The sequence below is a fragment of the Cervus canadensis genome, chromosome 19 (assembly GCF_019320065.1).
Source record: "Cervus canadensis isolate Bull #8, Minnesota chromosome 19, ASM1932006v1, whole genome shotgun sequence".
NCBI classification, from domain to species: domain Eukaryota; kingdom Metazoa; phylum Chordata; class Mammalia; order Artiodactyla; family Cervidae; genus Cervus; species Cervus canadensis.
The window spans coordinates 24,668,369-24,684,568 of NC_057404.1; the positions used below are offsets into that span (position 1 = coordinate 24,668,369).

The window sequence follows — 16,200 nt, forward strand, 5'->3', positions numbered from 1 at the left end:
ATCCATGGTTAAAGAGTGATCAATTTTGTTTCAACTTTGTATTATGGTCCTATGAGAAGAGGGTTAATTAAGAAACAGTCTCAGAGCAGATACAGGGTTCTGCCTCTTAGGAAAGGTGCAAAACCACATTTTTCAATGCAACACCTGAATTCATACGAGAGCTTATTTAAGAAAAGGTGTCAAGTTTTCCAGCATCTCAAGGGTGCCGTGTTTACAATGTTCATTTTTATAACTTTTGAGCTAGTGTAATTTGAGGAATTCTTTGACGATTCACTTTCAAGGAATGCCTTGTTTTTAGAAAGGATATAATAAGAGCTTTTAAAAAATGATAAACCAGAAGAAAAAACACAACTCTCAAGCTAATATTGAAATCCTGGAGTGGATTTTTAAATTACTTGTTTAGCCATTTCAGAGTCTTACTTAATCCTTAACACAGTCATTTTAATTTAGAGTCACAGTGAATTAAAACTTTTCAAAGATTAATCTTGTCTAAAGAATCCTAGCCATCAACAGTCATATGCTATACATAAGACAGATGATGGATCGAATTAAGTAGAAAAGAATGGTTTGGAGGACTTGGGTGGGGAAGGGAGAGTAAGGGTTACATAACAGACAGACAATGTTGACTCTTAAAATTTATGTTATCAATCTCTGAAGTAGGAAAGGACATAGTTTTGTCCTCTAATAAATCAATAACTATGTACTGTGGTATTTTGGTTACATGGGTTTAGATATATTTAATAAATTTCACAATAGTGGTTCATTTAATTTGAAAATGGGTAGCCGTGTTTTACAGCCTGCTCATCACATCATGACCTCGTTCTAAGACTGCTTTCAGATCTCTGAATTTTCTCTGTTAACAAATCATATCCATTTTGATTCTTGACGTGTGTGCTAAATGTAAATATTTTCACCATAGTAATTTACGAGCTTTCCCTATGAAGTCTTATTTGCTCCTAGTAAAGAGTTCATTTTCTCATTGAATGCCTCAGAGAGATAGAGTAAAAAAGTCTCCAAGCAGAAAAGCAACTTGCAACTTGAATGATTTTTAAACAATGACAACATTATTATATTCCCTGAGCACAGTAGGGTTTCTGTTCCAAGATCTCAGGCTCATTAATCAGATTCCAAACTTAAATCTCAAACAGTGCAGTCACAATATAAGGAAATGCCTCCTTAACTGCAGACTTGGATGAAGCAGTCTTGGATAAAGCTCTGGAGTCCAATTTATACCTTCCTATAATTAAAGGCCACTTATGTGCCACTGATTTCAAAATCTGCAGATGGTTGCTTGATATTTTGTAAATGAGCTCATTTCACATACAGACAAAAATGCTACAGCTAGTAGATGAGATACAAACATTGCCTGGTTTAGGTATCTGCTCCAATGCCAATTCGCAAAACTCTTCACTTCCCACAAAATCCAACCCACAGTTACAGTGATCATAGATTCATGTTTTGTATGCTATGAACTTTCTATTGAATGCAATATTTTTATTTATTCTTAGCCTGTATTAAGGCAAACTGATATTAGCAATAGATAAGACCAGAACAAGAAAAGAAACAAAAAAACAGAAGAGTCTCAATTCTTATTAAGCACCAAATAGCTCTTGACTATTTGGCAGGTTCCCACATCATAGCTTTTTGAGATGTCACATTTTGGTTCAAAAGTGTTTGTGCTAAGCTTTGGAGTTTTTTTTTGCATATGTTTCAAAGAAAGAGATCTGACAGCAGGGAAATGAAGCTTTGTAATAAGTTCTCAGAGGAAGTTGCACTGAACTGAATCACTTTAAGGTGGAGAAAACATTCAAGAAGATCAGGTGTAGGAAGGGAGCCTGGGAAAAGGAAGGAAGAGAAGGTAAAAACAAAGACTCAAAGAAATGGATACAGAATAACATAGCAAATCTAAAGCCAAAGATGGACCCATGGGAACCAATTCAGAAGAAACTGCTACTTTATGTAAATCACCATGAAAAAGGCATGTGGGAACCTGAATGCAGTAGTGTTGTCAGGCCTAGGTTTTCATTGGTAAGGGAACATAGAAAAATTCCTGGCGTCTGTGCTCAGGAACACATTGGCTAACCAAACCGTTCTTGAAATTCTCAGGTCCAATTTGTCCTCATCAGAGTAGGATAGTTTAAGGAGGCCTCTGACATTAAGGGAATTAAGCTTTTTCTGTAATGATCAGAACAATGATGGGATAAAATAAGTATTCTAAGAAGGTACTAGCTCCAGATTTTAGTGCAAGCACTGGGCTGCCTGTACGAGGTTGGATTCCCCAATTCAATAAAACTCACAATCTCAGAATAACTCCGAGGGCTTCAGAATTTGTGCACTCATATGAATGGCAAGTACCTGAGGTGTGACACAAGTAATACTGATATGAATGTCAAAGCTTTGTAACACCTAAACTCTTCCTAGCCACGTTAGAACGTTAGTATGTTAGACCGACTCAGTATCTTTAATTAATGTAACATAACAAAGAATTCAAATTCTGGCCACTAAGGAGTTCATGGGCTGCTTATATGTAATAGAGCAATTGGTGATACAACACATTCAAATTTCTACTGGAAGCAGTATTATTATGTCATTATGGCATCAGGTACTTCACTGTTGTGAAAAATAAATCATACCATGGAAAAGGCAGCTGCAGAATTTCTCAGACAGACCCAGGATGTCAAAACAAAAACTCATTATTCTATTTAGCATTTTTTCCCATCAAGAAAAGTACCTCTTAAATTGCAAAGCTTGAGTATGCCATAAAAGCTTAAATTTCAATGCTTTTCTAACGAATCCCTGGGAAAATTAATCATACAGCTGTGCTTCCATTTTTCATGTTTAGAGATGTTAACCTCAGTCATTCAAGGAACTATTTTACCCTCTGATATTCTTAACTGTATATATGGAAATAAATACAATTAATAAAAAATACCCAGCCAAATGAAAATGGTAACTCTGAATAGAGTGACAGAATCTACTACTCCATTTATTTCTTACAAATAAAACATGAAACATTTTCCTTTTCTCTATCAACTTTAAATGAAACAAGATTGAACCTATGAAGTTTCTTACTCAGAGCCACAAAAATCAATCAAAACAGACATTCTGACAGAATAAGTAAGTCATAAACTTGATGTTGGCTTTACAGCAAATTGGTTTATCCAGGGCAGAAGTTTATCAGTTTCGATAGTCTTATGAGATTTATCACCCTTATTCCTGACATTTTGTATCAAGATAGGAAAAAAGGGGGAAGGGGAGATAACGGTCTGGTAAGACTATCCAAAGTGATCAATGTATATATTCTTGACTGTGACTTAGTTTGAAGGATGAGAGTTCTAAAGGCAAACACTCTCAAATGAAGAAACAAATATGGACATGAAGACTTTCAAATGCTTAATTCTGTTTTGTCCATGTAAAGAAAGGCTCCCTTTTCAAATACATATTGGTGGGTTGGCCTGCACAGGAAAAGTGCTTTGCATGAAAATGTCACTCAGTTGTGGGACTGAAAGTTTCAGTATGATAATTTTCTTTGTGCTGGAAAGCATTACTTTATGAAGATGCCTGTGTTACAACTGAGCTCGCCAGGACTTTTATTTGGTTGGCTGAAACCATCTTTAACTCTGTTATTACATTATACCTAATTTCCAAAACACGAATCAGTTATTGAATAATACAATGGTTTACTACACACATGCAGCATAGCTCTGGTGGTGCTTTCAAACGCAGACTGATGGCATAGCAATCTCCCTTTTCCTACCTGTGTACTCAGGCGGGCAAAGACATGTGTAGTTATTAATTCCATCGACACATGTAGAGTTATTTTCACAGTCATTATCTTCACAGTCATCAACATTGATTTCACAATTTTCTCCTTCAAATCCATCAGCGCAAATACACCTGAACACCAGGGGAAGAAAACATAAAAGAAATCTTCCTGCATTTTCAAACCATATGGTCTAAATATTGAAAAAACTAAATATACTCATCAGTTACAGAGCTTTTAACGACAGGAAATTGATTTTTAAAATGCTTTTAAATGACATGGTAAAAGCATCAATTTAAGGGACTATCCCCCAAATCAGAAACAATTTTAGAAAGAAAATTTATGCTGGCTGCAAGATGGCAAATGGTCCCCTTGTCCTATAAGTCAATAAATCCAATACATTTGCAGGTCTAAAACATGAGCAAAGTTTACAGCCTTAGATAACTTAATCTTGAGTTGTACTCTAATAAAATAACTCATGCTTCTTTGCTCATAAATAAGGAGGAATGATTCTGACTTTTAAAAAATTACAACTTTCTACCCTACCTGTAATGTTCTTTATGTCTCAAAGCAAAAAAGAAACCTGAAAATAAAACTTTGTCTTCTTTGTTATTATAAAATGTGAATATTCTCTTTAAACCTTGACAAATACAATTTTCCCCCCACTGGCATAAAACACTGTACCTTTAATCTTGCTAGGTATCAGAATAATCTATGGGTAAAGTTTTGATGAAAAAGAGACTTCATAACAGAATGTAGAAATGGAGCATATGTATCATTAAGTGAAAGTTTCTCAGTCCTATATGACTCTTTGCAACCCCATGGACTATACAGTCCATGGAATTCTCCAAGCCAGAATACTGGAGTGGGTAGTCATTCCCTTCTCCAGGGGATCTTCCCAAACCAGGGATCGAACCCAAGTCTCCTGTATTGCAGGCAGATTCTCTACCAGCTGAGCTAGGGAAGCCAACATATGTATTATAAAAAGTGACATTTCTAACAAGCTTTAGTACTAGATTAGCAGCATTCTTATGTGAAATCATTATTGTCATTTTAAGAACTCTGTTTCATGATTCATGAAGTAGATCTGAAGTAATTGTACTGTAAGATTAAACAACTCCAGATTAAAAATGTTCACAGCATGTCTGTCTACTCATATTGTGGCTTGGAAATGAATCATTAATTTTCTGTTTCAGTGGGATCTACATCTTATCATTACACACTGTCTGTTTTAAAGGAACACACAATATACAACAGATGAATATATGCTTTGCAGTAGGGGACTGCATGGCTAAAAATTAGTACAACAGAGCTACTACTTTGTCTTGACCTAATTTGACTTGATTAATATAATGTACACATGTGTTTTCAAATTGCTTGGTTTTGTAGCATCCTAATCTGAGAATGGGACTTCCCATGTGGGTGAAGAACCCACATGTTAATGCAAGAGATGCGGCTTTGATCCCTATGTAGGGAAGATCCTCTGGAGAAGGGAATGACTACACACTCTCGCATTCTGCCCTGGAGAATTCCATCGAGAGAAGCCTGTCAGGCTACTATCCATAGGGTCAGACAGAGTCGTACATGACTGAAGTGACGTAGCACGCACGATCTGAGAATACCGCAACGTCTCTGTTTTTCAGTTCAGTTCAGTCGCTCAGTCGTGTCCGACTCTTGGCAACCCCATGGACTGCAGCACGCCAGGCTTCCCTGTCCATCACCAACTTCCGGAGCTTTCTCAAACTCATGATACCATCCAACCATCTCATCCTCGGTTGTCCCCTTTTCCTCCTCCCTTCAATCTTGCCCAGCATCAGGGTCTTTTCCAATGAGTTCGTTCTTTGCACCAGGTGATCAAAGTGCTGGAGTTTCAGCTTCAGCATTAGTTCTTCCAATGAATATTCAGGGCTGATTTCCTTTAGGATGGACTGGTTGGATCTCCTTGCAGTCCAGGGGACTCTCAAGAGTCTTCTCCAACACCACAGTTCAAAAGAAACAATTACTTGGCACTCAGCTTTCTTTATAGTCCAACTCTCACATCCATACATGACCACTGGAAAAACCATAGCCTTGACTAGATGGACCTTTGTTGGCAAAGTAATGTCTCTGCTTTTTAATACGCTGTCTAGGTTGCTCATAACTTTTCTTCCAAGGAGCAAGTGTCTTTTAATTTCATGGCTGCAGTCACCATCTGCAGTGATTCTGGAGCTCCAAAAAATAAAGTCTCTCTCTGTTTCCATTGTTTCCCCATCTATTTGCCATGCAGTGATGGGACTGGATGCCATGATCTTAGTTTTCTGAATGTTGAGTTTTAAGCTAACTTTTTCACTTACCTCTTTCACTTTCATCAAGAGGCTCTTTAATTCTTCTTCACTTTCTGTCATTTGTGTATCTTTGCACAAAGGTTATTGATATTTCTACTGGCAATCTTGACTCCAGCTTGTGCTGCATCCAGCCCGACACTTTGCATGATGTACTCTGCATATAAACTAAATTAGCAGGATGACAATATACAGCCTTGATGTAGTCCTTTCCTGATTTGGAACCAGTTTGTTGTTCCATGTTCGGTTCTAACTGTTGCTTCTTGACCTGCATACAGATTTCTCAGGAGGCAGGTAGCGAGGTCTGGTATTCCCGTCTCTTGAAGAATTTTCCAATTTGTTGTGATCCACACAGTCATTGGCTTTGGCATAGTCAATAAAGAATAAATAGATGTTTTTCTGGAACTCTCTTGTTTTTTCAATGATCCAATGGATGTTGGCAATTTGATCTCTGGTTCCTCTGCCTTTTCTAAATCCAGCTTGAACATCTGGAAATTCATGGTTCACGTACTGTTGAAGACTGGCTTGGAGAATTTTGAACATTATTTTGCTAGCATGTGAGATGAGTGCAATTGTGCAGTAGTTTGAACCTTCTTCGACACTGCTTCTTTAGGATTGGAATGAAAACTGGCCTTTCCCAGACCTGTGGCCACTGTTGAGTTTTCCAAATTTGCTGGCATATTGAGTGCAGCACTTTCACAGCATAACCTTTGAGGATTTGAAATAGCTCAACTGGCATTCCATCATCTCCAGTAGCTTTGTTCATAATGATGCTTCCTAGGGCCCACTTGACTTCACATTCCAGGATGTTTGGCTCTAGGTATATGATCACACCACCATGGTTATCTGGGTCGTGAAGATCTTTTTTGTATAGTTCTTCTGTGTATTCTTGCCACCTCTTCTTAATATCTTCTGCTTCTGTCAGATCCATACCATTTCTGTCCTTTTTTGTGCCCATCTTTGCACGGAATGTTCCCTTGGTATCTCTAATCTTCTTGAAGAGATCTCTAGTCTTTCTTATTCTATTGTTTTCCTCTATTTCTTTGCATTCATCACCGAAGAAGGCTTTCTTATCTCTCCTTGCTATTCTTTGGAACTCTGCATTCAAATGCTCTATCTTTCCTTTTCTCCTTTGTCTTTCACTTTTCTTTTCTCAGCTATTTTTAAGACCTCCTCAGACAACCATTTTGCCTTTCTTTTTCTTGGGGATGATCTTGATCACTGCCTCCTATACAATGCCACAAACCTCCACCCATAGTTCTTCAGGCACTCTATCAGTTCTAATCCCTTGAATCTATTTGTCACGTCCACTGTACAGTCATAAGGGATTTGATTTAAGTCATACCTGAATGGTCTAGTGGTTTTCCCTACTTTCTTCAATTTAAGTCTGAATTTGGCAATAAGGAGTTCATGATCTGAGCCACGGCCAGCTCCCGGTCTTGTTTTTGCTGACTGTATAGAGCTTCTCCATTGTTGGCTGCCAAGAATTTAATCAATCTGATTTCAGTGTTGACCATCTGGTGATGTCCATGTGTCGAGTCTTCTCTTGTGTTGTTGGAAGAGGGTGTTTGCTATGACCAGTGCATTCTCTTGGCAAAATCTGTTAGCCGTTGCCCTGCTTCATGTTGTACTCCAAGGCCAAATTTGCCTGTTACTCCAGGTATCTCTTGACTTCCTACTTTTGCATTCCAGTCCCCTATAATGAAAAGAACATCTTTTTTTTTGGTGTTTGTTCAAGAAGGTCTTGTAGGTCTTCATACAACCATTCAACTTCAGCTTCTTCAGCAATACTGGTTGGGGCATAGACTTGGATTACTGTGATGTTGAATGGTTTGCCTTGGAAACGAACAGAGATCATTCCGTCATTTTTCAGATTGCATTCAGGTACTTCATTTTGGGCTCTTTTGCTGACTATAAGGGCTACTCCATTTCTTCTAAGGGATTCCTGCCCACAGTAGTAGATATAAGGTAGAGTTAAGTATAAAGTAGAGTTAAATTCACCCATTCCACTCCATTTGAGTTCACTGATTCCTAAAATGTCAATGTTCACTCTTGCCATCTCCTCTTTGACCCCTTCCAATTTACCTTGATTCATGGACCTAACCTTCCAGGTTCCTAGCATCAGACTTTACTTCCATTACCAGTCACATCCACCACTGGGCATTGTTTTTGCTTTGGCTCCGTCTGTTCATTCTTTCTGGAGTTATTTCTCCACTTTTGTCCAACAGCATATTCGGCACCTACCGACCTGGGGAGTTCATCTTTCAGAGTCCTATCTTTTTGCCTTTTCACACTGTTCATAGGTTTCTCAAGGCAAGAATGCTTAAGTGGTTTGCCATTCCCTTCTCCAGTGGACCACGTTTTGTCAGACGTCTCCATCATGACCTTGTTTTTAATACTGAAATATCTCTAACATCTATGAGAGGGACTAACACATATCTTCCTTTTGAATTGAATTTCTGTTATTCTTTTTAAAATAAAGCCCTTGGATTTAAAAATAAAAAAATCATGTTTTCTTATTCTTGTTTTGATCCTTAGGACACAGAAGATCACAGAGTAATGGCCTACCAGAATCCATCCTTTTCTCCTTCTTTTAAGTGGCAAGTTCCTCCATGTTTACATGGGTTGCTGATGCATGCATGAATTGGAACATCACAGTCCTGCCCCTGGAGAAGAAATGGTCAAGTTAAGTTGCGTGCAAAGAAAATAGTTCTCAGCACATAAAGAAAGCACAACCGAATAATAAATACCCATCAGGGAGAACTACGTTTCAGATCTTGGTTCCCACGACAGCTTCTACTCACCTTGAAACCATATGGACAGGTGCAGCGATAAAAGTCAACTGGATCGTTGTTACAGGTGCCATCATTTTTACATGGATTTGATAAGCAGGGATTACATTTAGCTAGAATATTGACATCCACAGGACCTAAAAAGTGATTGAAAAATATGAGAAGAGGATGATTTTTGTTTCCAGTTCACTTAACACTATTTCAGTGTCTTAATGTACCAGTAAATTTTGTATAAGACTATTATACAGTAACAATTTTGTATAAAATTATTATAAAGTAATAATTTATCTTCCATGACACAAGTTATGGAAGTCAGCAGCATCATATCATCTTTAAGAACAAAACAGGAGGCCGCCTCATTGGGAGACAATGGTGAGAATCTCAGATGTCAAGGGGGACTCTAGGTTGTGCACTTAGGTGGTTAGGATCTGACATTGGCGATACCCGTGTCAAAGGGTCAGTCCCCTCATTAGCTGAACAACTTATGTGGATGCTTTCATGGCCAGTGCTTGCAACTTAGCTGTTTGTTAGCTGCATGGAAAGGTACACCATGGATCCCAAAGAAGCATGCGTGTGTGCCCATGTGTGTGCTGGGGGATTGGGAGGGCAAGTTTAATGAAGATGCAGAAATTCATTAGTATAACTACAAATGCAACAGTATGTGCCTGTCCTGCTATGATTAGTTCAGGATATGTTATCTTCCTGCAGGAGATACAAACAGTGTCACTTTTAAAATAAACCAAAATGAAACCTCCAGTATATCCTTACTCATGGCCTTCTGGTTTTGTTAGCATATTGGCACGGGATGGGAAAGATTTCTGTATCTTTCTCACTGAAGAGGTCACTACTTGCAATCTCACCTCTTGGGGTACAAATTAAAAAACTCTCATAATCCATGAAAGTTCTAGATTAAACGGAGGTTAAATTGAAGTTACTTTCCTTTGGTTGCACCTATTTGTTCTGTAAGTGGCTAACAATGTAGATAGTGTACTGTCCTCAATAAAATTGTATAAAGTTGACAATAATTTTCACACCATTTGTGAAAGCTCACTAGACTGCCTTTTGGAAACTGTCTGTGAGGACACTCTGGTGGAATGCCATTTTCATATTTAAAATACAAATATTGTATAACAAACTATACTTTTGCTTTCACCATCAATCTCTGTAGTTCTTTATCCTCATTGGAACAGTCATAATTCTAAGTGCATGTTTCAGCATACAGAATTTCTAGCAAAGTTTTCCGAGCCCTCTCTACTCCCTTCCTATCACTGCTGTAACCTTCCAAGGTACCTCCACCCAAAAAGCTGTATGACTTCTGCTGGTATAAACTTTCTTTAGTCACATTTTTCTACAGTTTTTACACTGGTGAGCTGTTGGTCTACTTACAGAAACTCATATGAAAGAAAATGTGAATTAACATCACGGCCATTAAAACTATTCATATCTAAACCTTAACCTAAGAAATACATATTCATATTGTGGTTTTGGAATACAACCCCAAAAGGTAGTGTTCTATATTCTTCAGTTTTTCTATTAACAAACAGCTGAAATTTACTCAGACAGTTTCCTGTTTTGCTTTTTGTTCCCCTGTTTGGGGATAAATGAGTCCTGGGGAGGACTGTGTTAATGGAACGGGGTGGTGATTGTGCTGGGCAATACTTCAGTCATTAGGGGAGGCCTTGCCAGTGTCCCCTCTGCTTTTTCTTGATACCAGAATAACTAACGTAGTTGCTGTATCAAAATTAAAGTCATACTGAGTGAAGTTAAGTCAGATAAAGACAAATATATGCTATCACTTATATGTGGGATCTAAAAAAATGGTACAAATGAACTTATTCACAAAACAGAAATAGTCACAGATGTGTTAAACAATCCTACGGTTACCAGAGGGGAATGGAGGGAGAGGGATAAATTGGGAGATTGAGATCGACAGACACAGTTCTATATGTAAAATAGGTAACTATTAAGGATTAGTGTATAGCGTAGAGAACTATACTCAATACTCTGTCATGATCTATATGTGGAAAGAATATAAAAAAGAATGTATATATGTATATGTATAACTGATTCACTTTGTTGTACACCTGAAACTGTAAATCAACTATATTCCAATAAAAATTATTTTAAAATTACAGTTGAGAAATTCCTCAATTAATAGCAAACTGAGCATCACAGAAACTTAATTTCTCACACTCCAAATGTATTTATCAAATGAATTTAGCTATTCAGCACATTGGAGAAGTGAATGGTGGAAGTTACAGCAGTAAGTTAAATTAATGTCACACACCACAGTAAATGACTTTGTGTTTGCTAAAATGATCACACTAAGAATCATCACTAGGAAAGGAAATATATAAATGGTAATGGATCCCTGAGCTACGCTAGAAGAAAGAAGAATCTTGGAACAAAGGCATAGCATGAAGCAGCTAAGAATGTACATCAGCAAAACCTCAAGTCAGCAAATGCAAGGACTGTAAACATTCATCTGGCCACTTCCCAAGACCTTAAGGAAAATTGTCTTTAGTCTATTTATGTGCTTGCAACCTTGAAAGGCTGTGATCTGAATGGAGGGATTCAGGATTGGCAGCTTCTAAGTTTACTCTGTGGAATGTGACATTTTTCAAAAATTATGTTTGATTATTTAGATGAGAAGCTAGAGACTGTTTTAGGAAAAAAAAACTGGGTAAGTTTTGAAGAATTATTTTAGTAGAGTGTGCAGATGATAAAACTGCCAGGCTGAAAAATAAAAAAAAAAAAGAAGATCCTGCATGTTGCAACTAAGATCCAGTATGGTCAAACATTTAAAAAATAAAAGAACAACAACAACAACAAAAAACAAATCCAGGCTGAAGTAGTCTCTGCTCTGATTTTAGCACAGTCAAGATTTATTTAATAAATATCCACAGAGCCATATCTGATTAATAAGCACTATCTAATTTCTCCACTTTTTTCCAAGACCAAGTTTGGCTTTTTATACAGCAAATCTGCTCAACTATTTTCAGTATCTGCAATTTCTTGTGGGTATGGGAAAGGAGATTTGTTGCTCTCCTGACATATTCGGCCTAGCTACAAGAATCAGCAAAGCGAGCTTTCCCACATGCACAGGCTTCTCTTGATGATTTCCTTAACCACAAACTGTTTTGGTTTTGGTGGCATCAGAATTAGGAACATATTCTTCAGCTTGGTAAAGTTCATTACTATGGCAACCATCCTATTTGCTTCTCCTTTTTTCAAATCTCTCTTTTAAAATCAACTCTTCAAAGATAATTTCTTATTTACAGCTCTTGAGCTGGAGAGAAAGGTAGTTAAAAAGATGTTTGTGAATTATAGAATTTCCAAATAGCAGCATCCTCTGGTATGTCCAAATATCTTAAAATGATATGATTTCTCTTCCTATTTTATTTAGATTATAATTCCTCCTAACTAAATGTTCTTCTTATAACGTGATTTTTACATCCACCTAGTTTATCTAAATCCACTTATTTTTGTATTCTAACCTCTTGGAACTATATCCCTTGGATACACAAGTCAAACAGTGGAAGTATTGCTCTGTGTGTAAAATCAGGTGTGTTTCAAAGACAACTCAGGAAAAAAGTAGAGGTTACTTAACACTGGGAATAACTAACAAGCAGTTCAGTAATAGAGACATCTATGGATCAACTACTGAATGCAGCTGTAAGAGAATGTGGAAATTGGGAAGGCATATTTTGGAATATGTGTTTTAAGTTTCTGCAAGGCAGGACTTCACTAGGTAAATGGAAATATGAATCTGAAGTTCATAAGAAAAGTCATGGCTAGACACTTGAAGCCATGGGACTGAAATTAGTCATCAGGGCTAAGGAGAGAACTCCACTGTGTCAATATTAAAGGGTGGGTAAGAAAAACAAGTCAGCAAAAGAATGAAGAGACACCGGGAATGTACAAGCAGCAGCGGAGGCCACCACTGTGTACGATGAAAAGGGGGCAAATAAACAAGCTAAAAAGAAGCTACTAAAATGGGCAAGAGAGAGCCCACTGGAATCCCTACAGTTTCAAGGAAGGGGTAGAGATGGTCCCTAAGTGACAGGGGGCTAAAATCCTACAAACGTGCATTATATAAATGGTTAAATAAAAACACAAAGATGGGTATTACGCCTCTGGGATCCCTGGGCTTGGCCCTTTGCTACAATCACATGTGAACTTAGGCCAGAAAATTAACTTCTTAAATCACACTCAAGTGAAAAAAGAGCAATAATTATTTTATGGAGTTACTGTATCAGAGATAATATGGAAGTACACTATTTAAGAACGGAATACAAATCATTGGTTTCATCTCCTATTAAAATAAATGTCTGTTAAATTTTCCCCAGTGTTTGAAGTTTTTTAAAAAAGTATAATAAAAAAATAGCCTTTGCTTTTTAAAGACAGTGCTTTTGGCAAATAACTATGTACAAACCTGAATTTTTTTTTAGCCAGTAAGAAAATCATAACCCTCTACAGCTATGGCTATTTCAAATTTATAACTATGTGGTAGTGATACTAAATTTGAAAATGTAAAAAGAATTTGATAAAGTTTTAAATTCTACTTCAAAACTGACCTATTAAAATTTTCATTACTTCTAGTTTGGGTTAAATTATTTAATCCCCTTCATACTTTAAATAACTAAGGTCAATATTAATTAACAGTTTTGAGACAGAAAATAAAAGACTTTGAGCTTGTTAAGAATACCCCCTCCCACACACCCTCCAACAAAGGATACTGATTCACTGGGGGGGCGGGAAATAAAACTGATAACATTACAATATTATTAGTGAGAGATGTGGAAGTTTTTCCTAGAAATTCCAGAACCTAGAACATTCTTAACTTGCAAAATTAGCAGAAGAGAGCAACCATGTGGTGGTGGAATATTGGTCATTCTGGGATATGAAACGGTCCCAGGCTTCCTGACCCTTGGCTGATCTTCACAGATAAGTAATGAGGTATGTTGAGCATCAGATCCTCGCCTCGATCTGGGTTCCTGGCCACCAGACACCTGGCCATAGGAGCTGCTTCCCCTAATTTGTGTTCCATTCTTGTTCTACTTGACACACTACACCAGTCTCCTGTTTCCCAATGGACCGAGTGGTACTGCTTGTTGTTGTTCAGTTGCCCGGTTGTGTCTGACTCTTTGTGACCCCATGGACTGTAGCACACCAGGCTTCCCGGTCCCTCACCATGTCCCAAAGTTTGTCCAAGTTCGTGTTCATTGCATCCATGATGCCGTCCAGCCATCTCATCCTCTGACGTTCTCTTCTCCTTCTACCCTCAAGCTTTCCCAGCATCAGGGACTTTTCCAGTGAGTTTGTGCTCATCAGATGACCAAAATGCTGGAGCTTCAGCTTCAGCATCAGTCCTTCCAGTGAATATTCAGGGTTGATTTCTCTTAAGATTAACTGGTTTGATCTCCTTGCTGTCCAAGGGCCTTTCAGGAGTCTTCTCCAGCACCACAGTTCAAAGGCATCAATTCCTTGGTGTTCTGCCTTCTTTATGGTTCAGCTCTCACAACCTACATGACCACTGGGAAGACCATAGCCTTGACTATATGGACCTTTGTCGGCAGAGTAATGTCTCTGCTTTTCAACACACTATGCAGGTTTGTCATAGCTTTCCTGCCATCTGAAGAAGCATTTGTCTTCTGATTTCACAGCTGCAGTCATCGTCCACAGTGATTATGGAGCCCACAAAGAGGAAATCTGTGGTATTGGTTACATTTCCACAACTGTTTGGTTTGGATATACATTATTAACATTGTATATATGTTTCTACCACCAAACTTCCATATTATTTTGTAATTATCCCTTAAAATGTATCTATCGGTAGAATATAAGCTCCATGAAGGCTAGAGTTTTTCTGTCCTATTTATTATTGTACTCTTAATATCTTGGAACCATTCCTGTTGTATAATAGGAACTCATGCAGTATTTGTTGAATGAAAGAAGCAATATACCACTTGTTTACGTTAGACTGTTCATTCTTTTTGGTGGCTTCCCAGGTGGCGCTAGTGGTAAAGAATCCACCTGCCATTGCAGGAGACATGAGAGAAGCGGGTTTGATCCCTGGGTTGGGAACATCCCCTGGAGGGGGAAATGGCAACCCACTCCAATATTCTTGCCTGGAGAATTCCATGGACAGAGCAGCCTGGTGGGCTACAGTCCAGGGAGTTGCAAAGAGTTGGACACGACTGAACTGATTTTTCATCACATGGTTCACTCTTTAGCACATTTAAGTGTTTAATAAATGTCAAATTAAAAATGAACAATTTAGTTGCCTGTATAGCTGAAGCCTCCTGAACCAAGAACAATAAAGGGACTATTAGAAATTAACAGTATTCTACATTCCATGCTGGTGTTTTCAGTGAAAACCTGGAAAGGACAAAATCTCCATTTTCTGCTTGAGCACTCTAATTTCATCTGATATTTAAAAGATGAAAACAGGACACCTAGGTTATAACAACAAGTCATGATCATCTGCTTCCCATTCAAGAACGTCCTAATCTGGGTATTTAATTAAATATACTCTGTATTTCAAGCAACTCATTTATTTCTGTTGTGCACTAAAACTATGATATACCACAAAGAAAATACTCTGCAAATGTAAGATAAAAATGGTGTTGAGAGAATTGATTTCTCAAAATAATAATACAGTGTTTGCTAGCAGAGAAAATATTTAAATTCTATTTAAATATAGATATGTAAACATGTTTGCAAATAAAGAATATTCATCTTCCTGTTGAAATTACATATTTACAAACTTTAATATTAGGAATATGTACTTACATGACTTTCATGAATAAATAAAACTGGCATAACTATGGCAAAAGTTAAATTAAAATATAAAAAAACAAAATATAAAATATTTAAAGCAGCATTATTTTATTACTTTCAAGCTCATAAAGCATGTAAGCTCAAAAACATAGTACTCGGCAGATTTCCCAGAGTTAATTATTTTAATGAATGGACTAGAATACTTTGCCCCTTACCAATCCAATTAGTAAAGTAAATATTTCTAGCAAAGCACGTGAGACTGGTTCACAATATTTTGACAAATACTGGGCAATGTCGGGAAAGAACATTGTGAGTTTCAATGTTTGCTATCTTTCTAAAATTATGTTATAGAAGAACCGAGTAAATCTACAAGCTTGTTAAATGCAGTTACACTATATTTATTGAGTTTTGAATGTTTATGCTTCTTGCATAGACTTTATACCCATGCTGTCCGGCTATGCAGTTTAAGGTACACCCTGAAGTGTGTGTGATGTGTTACTTTGGTAACAGTGAAGAGTAAACTAAACTGCCACAGTTCCAG

At 37.4% G+C, this 16,200-nt stretch overlaps 1 protein-coding gene across 2 annotated transcripts in view; it reads right to left on the reverse strand.

Moving 5' to 3' along the window:
• SLIT2 (slit guidance ligand 2) overlaps window positions 1–16,200 on the reverse strand; it is a 383,481-nt gene that overhangs the window by 47,965 nt on the left and 319,316 nt on the right. For both annotated transcript variants that reach the window (XM_043438885.1, XM_043438884.1), the window contains 3 exons: window positions 8,889–9,013; window positions 8,653–8,750; window positions 3,758–3,897 (listed from right to left, as the gene is read on the reverse strand). In XM_043438885.1, the coding sequence (XP_043294820.1) occupies window positions 3,758–3,897; window positions 8,653–8,750; window positions 8,889–9,013 (363 nt within the window). The remainder of the gene's footprint in view (window positions 1–3,757; window positions 3,898–8,652; window positions 8,751–8,888; window positions 9,014–16,200) is intronic.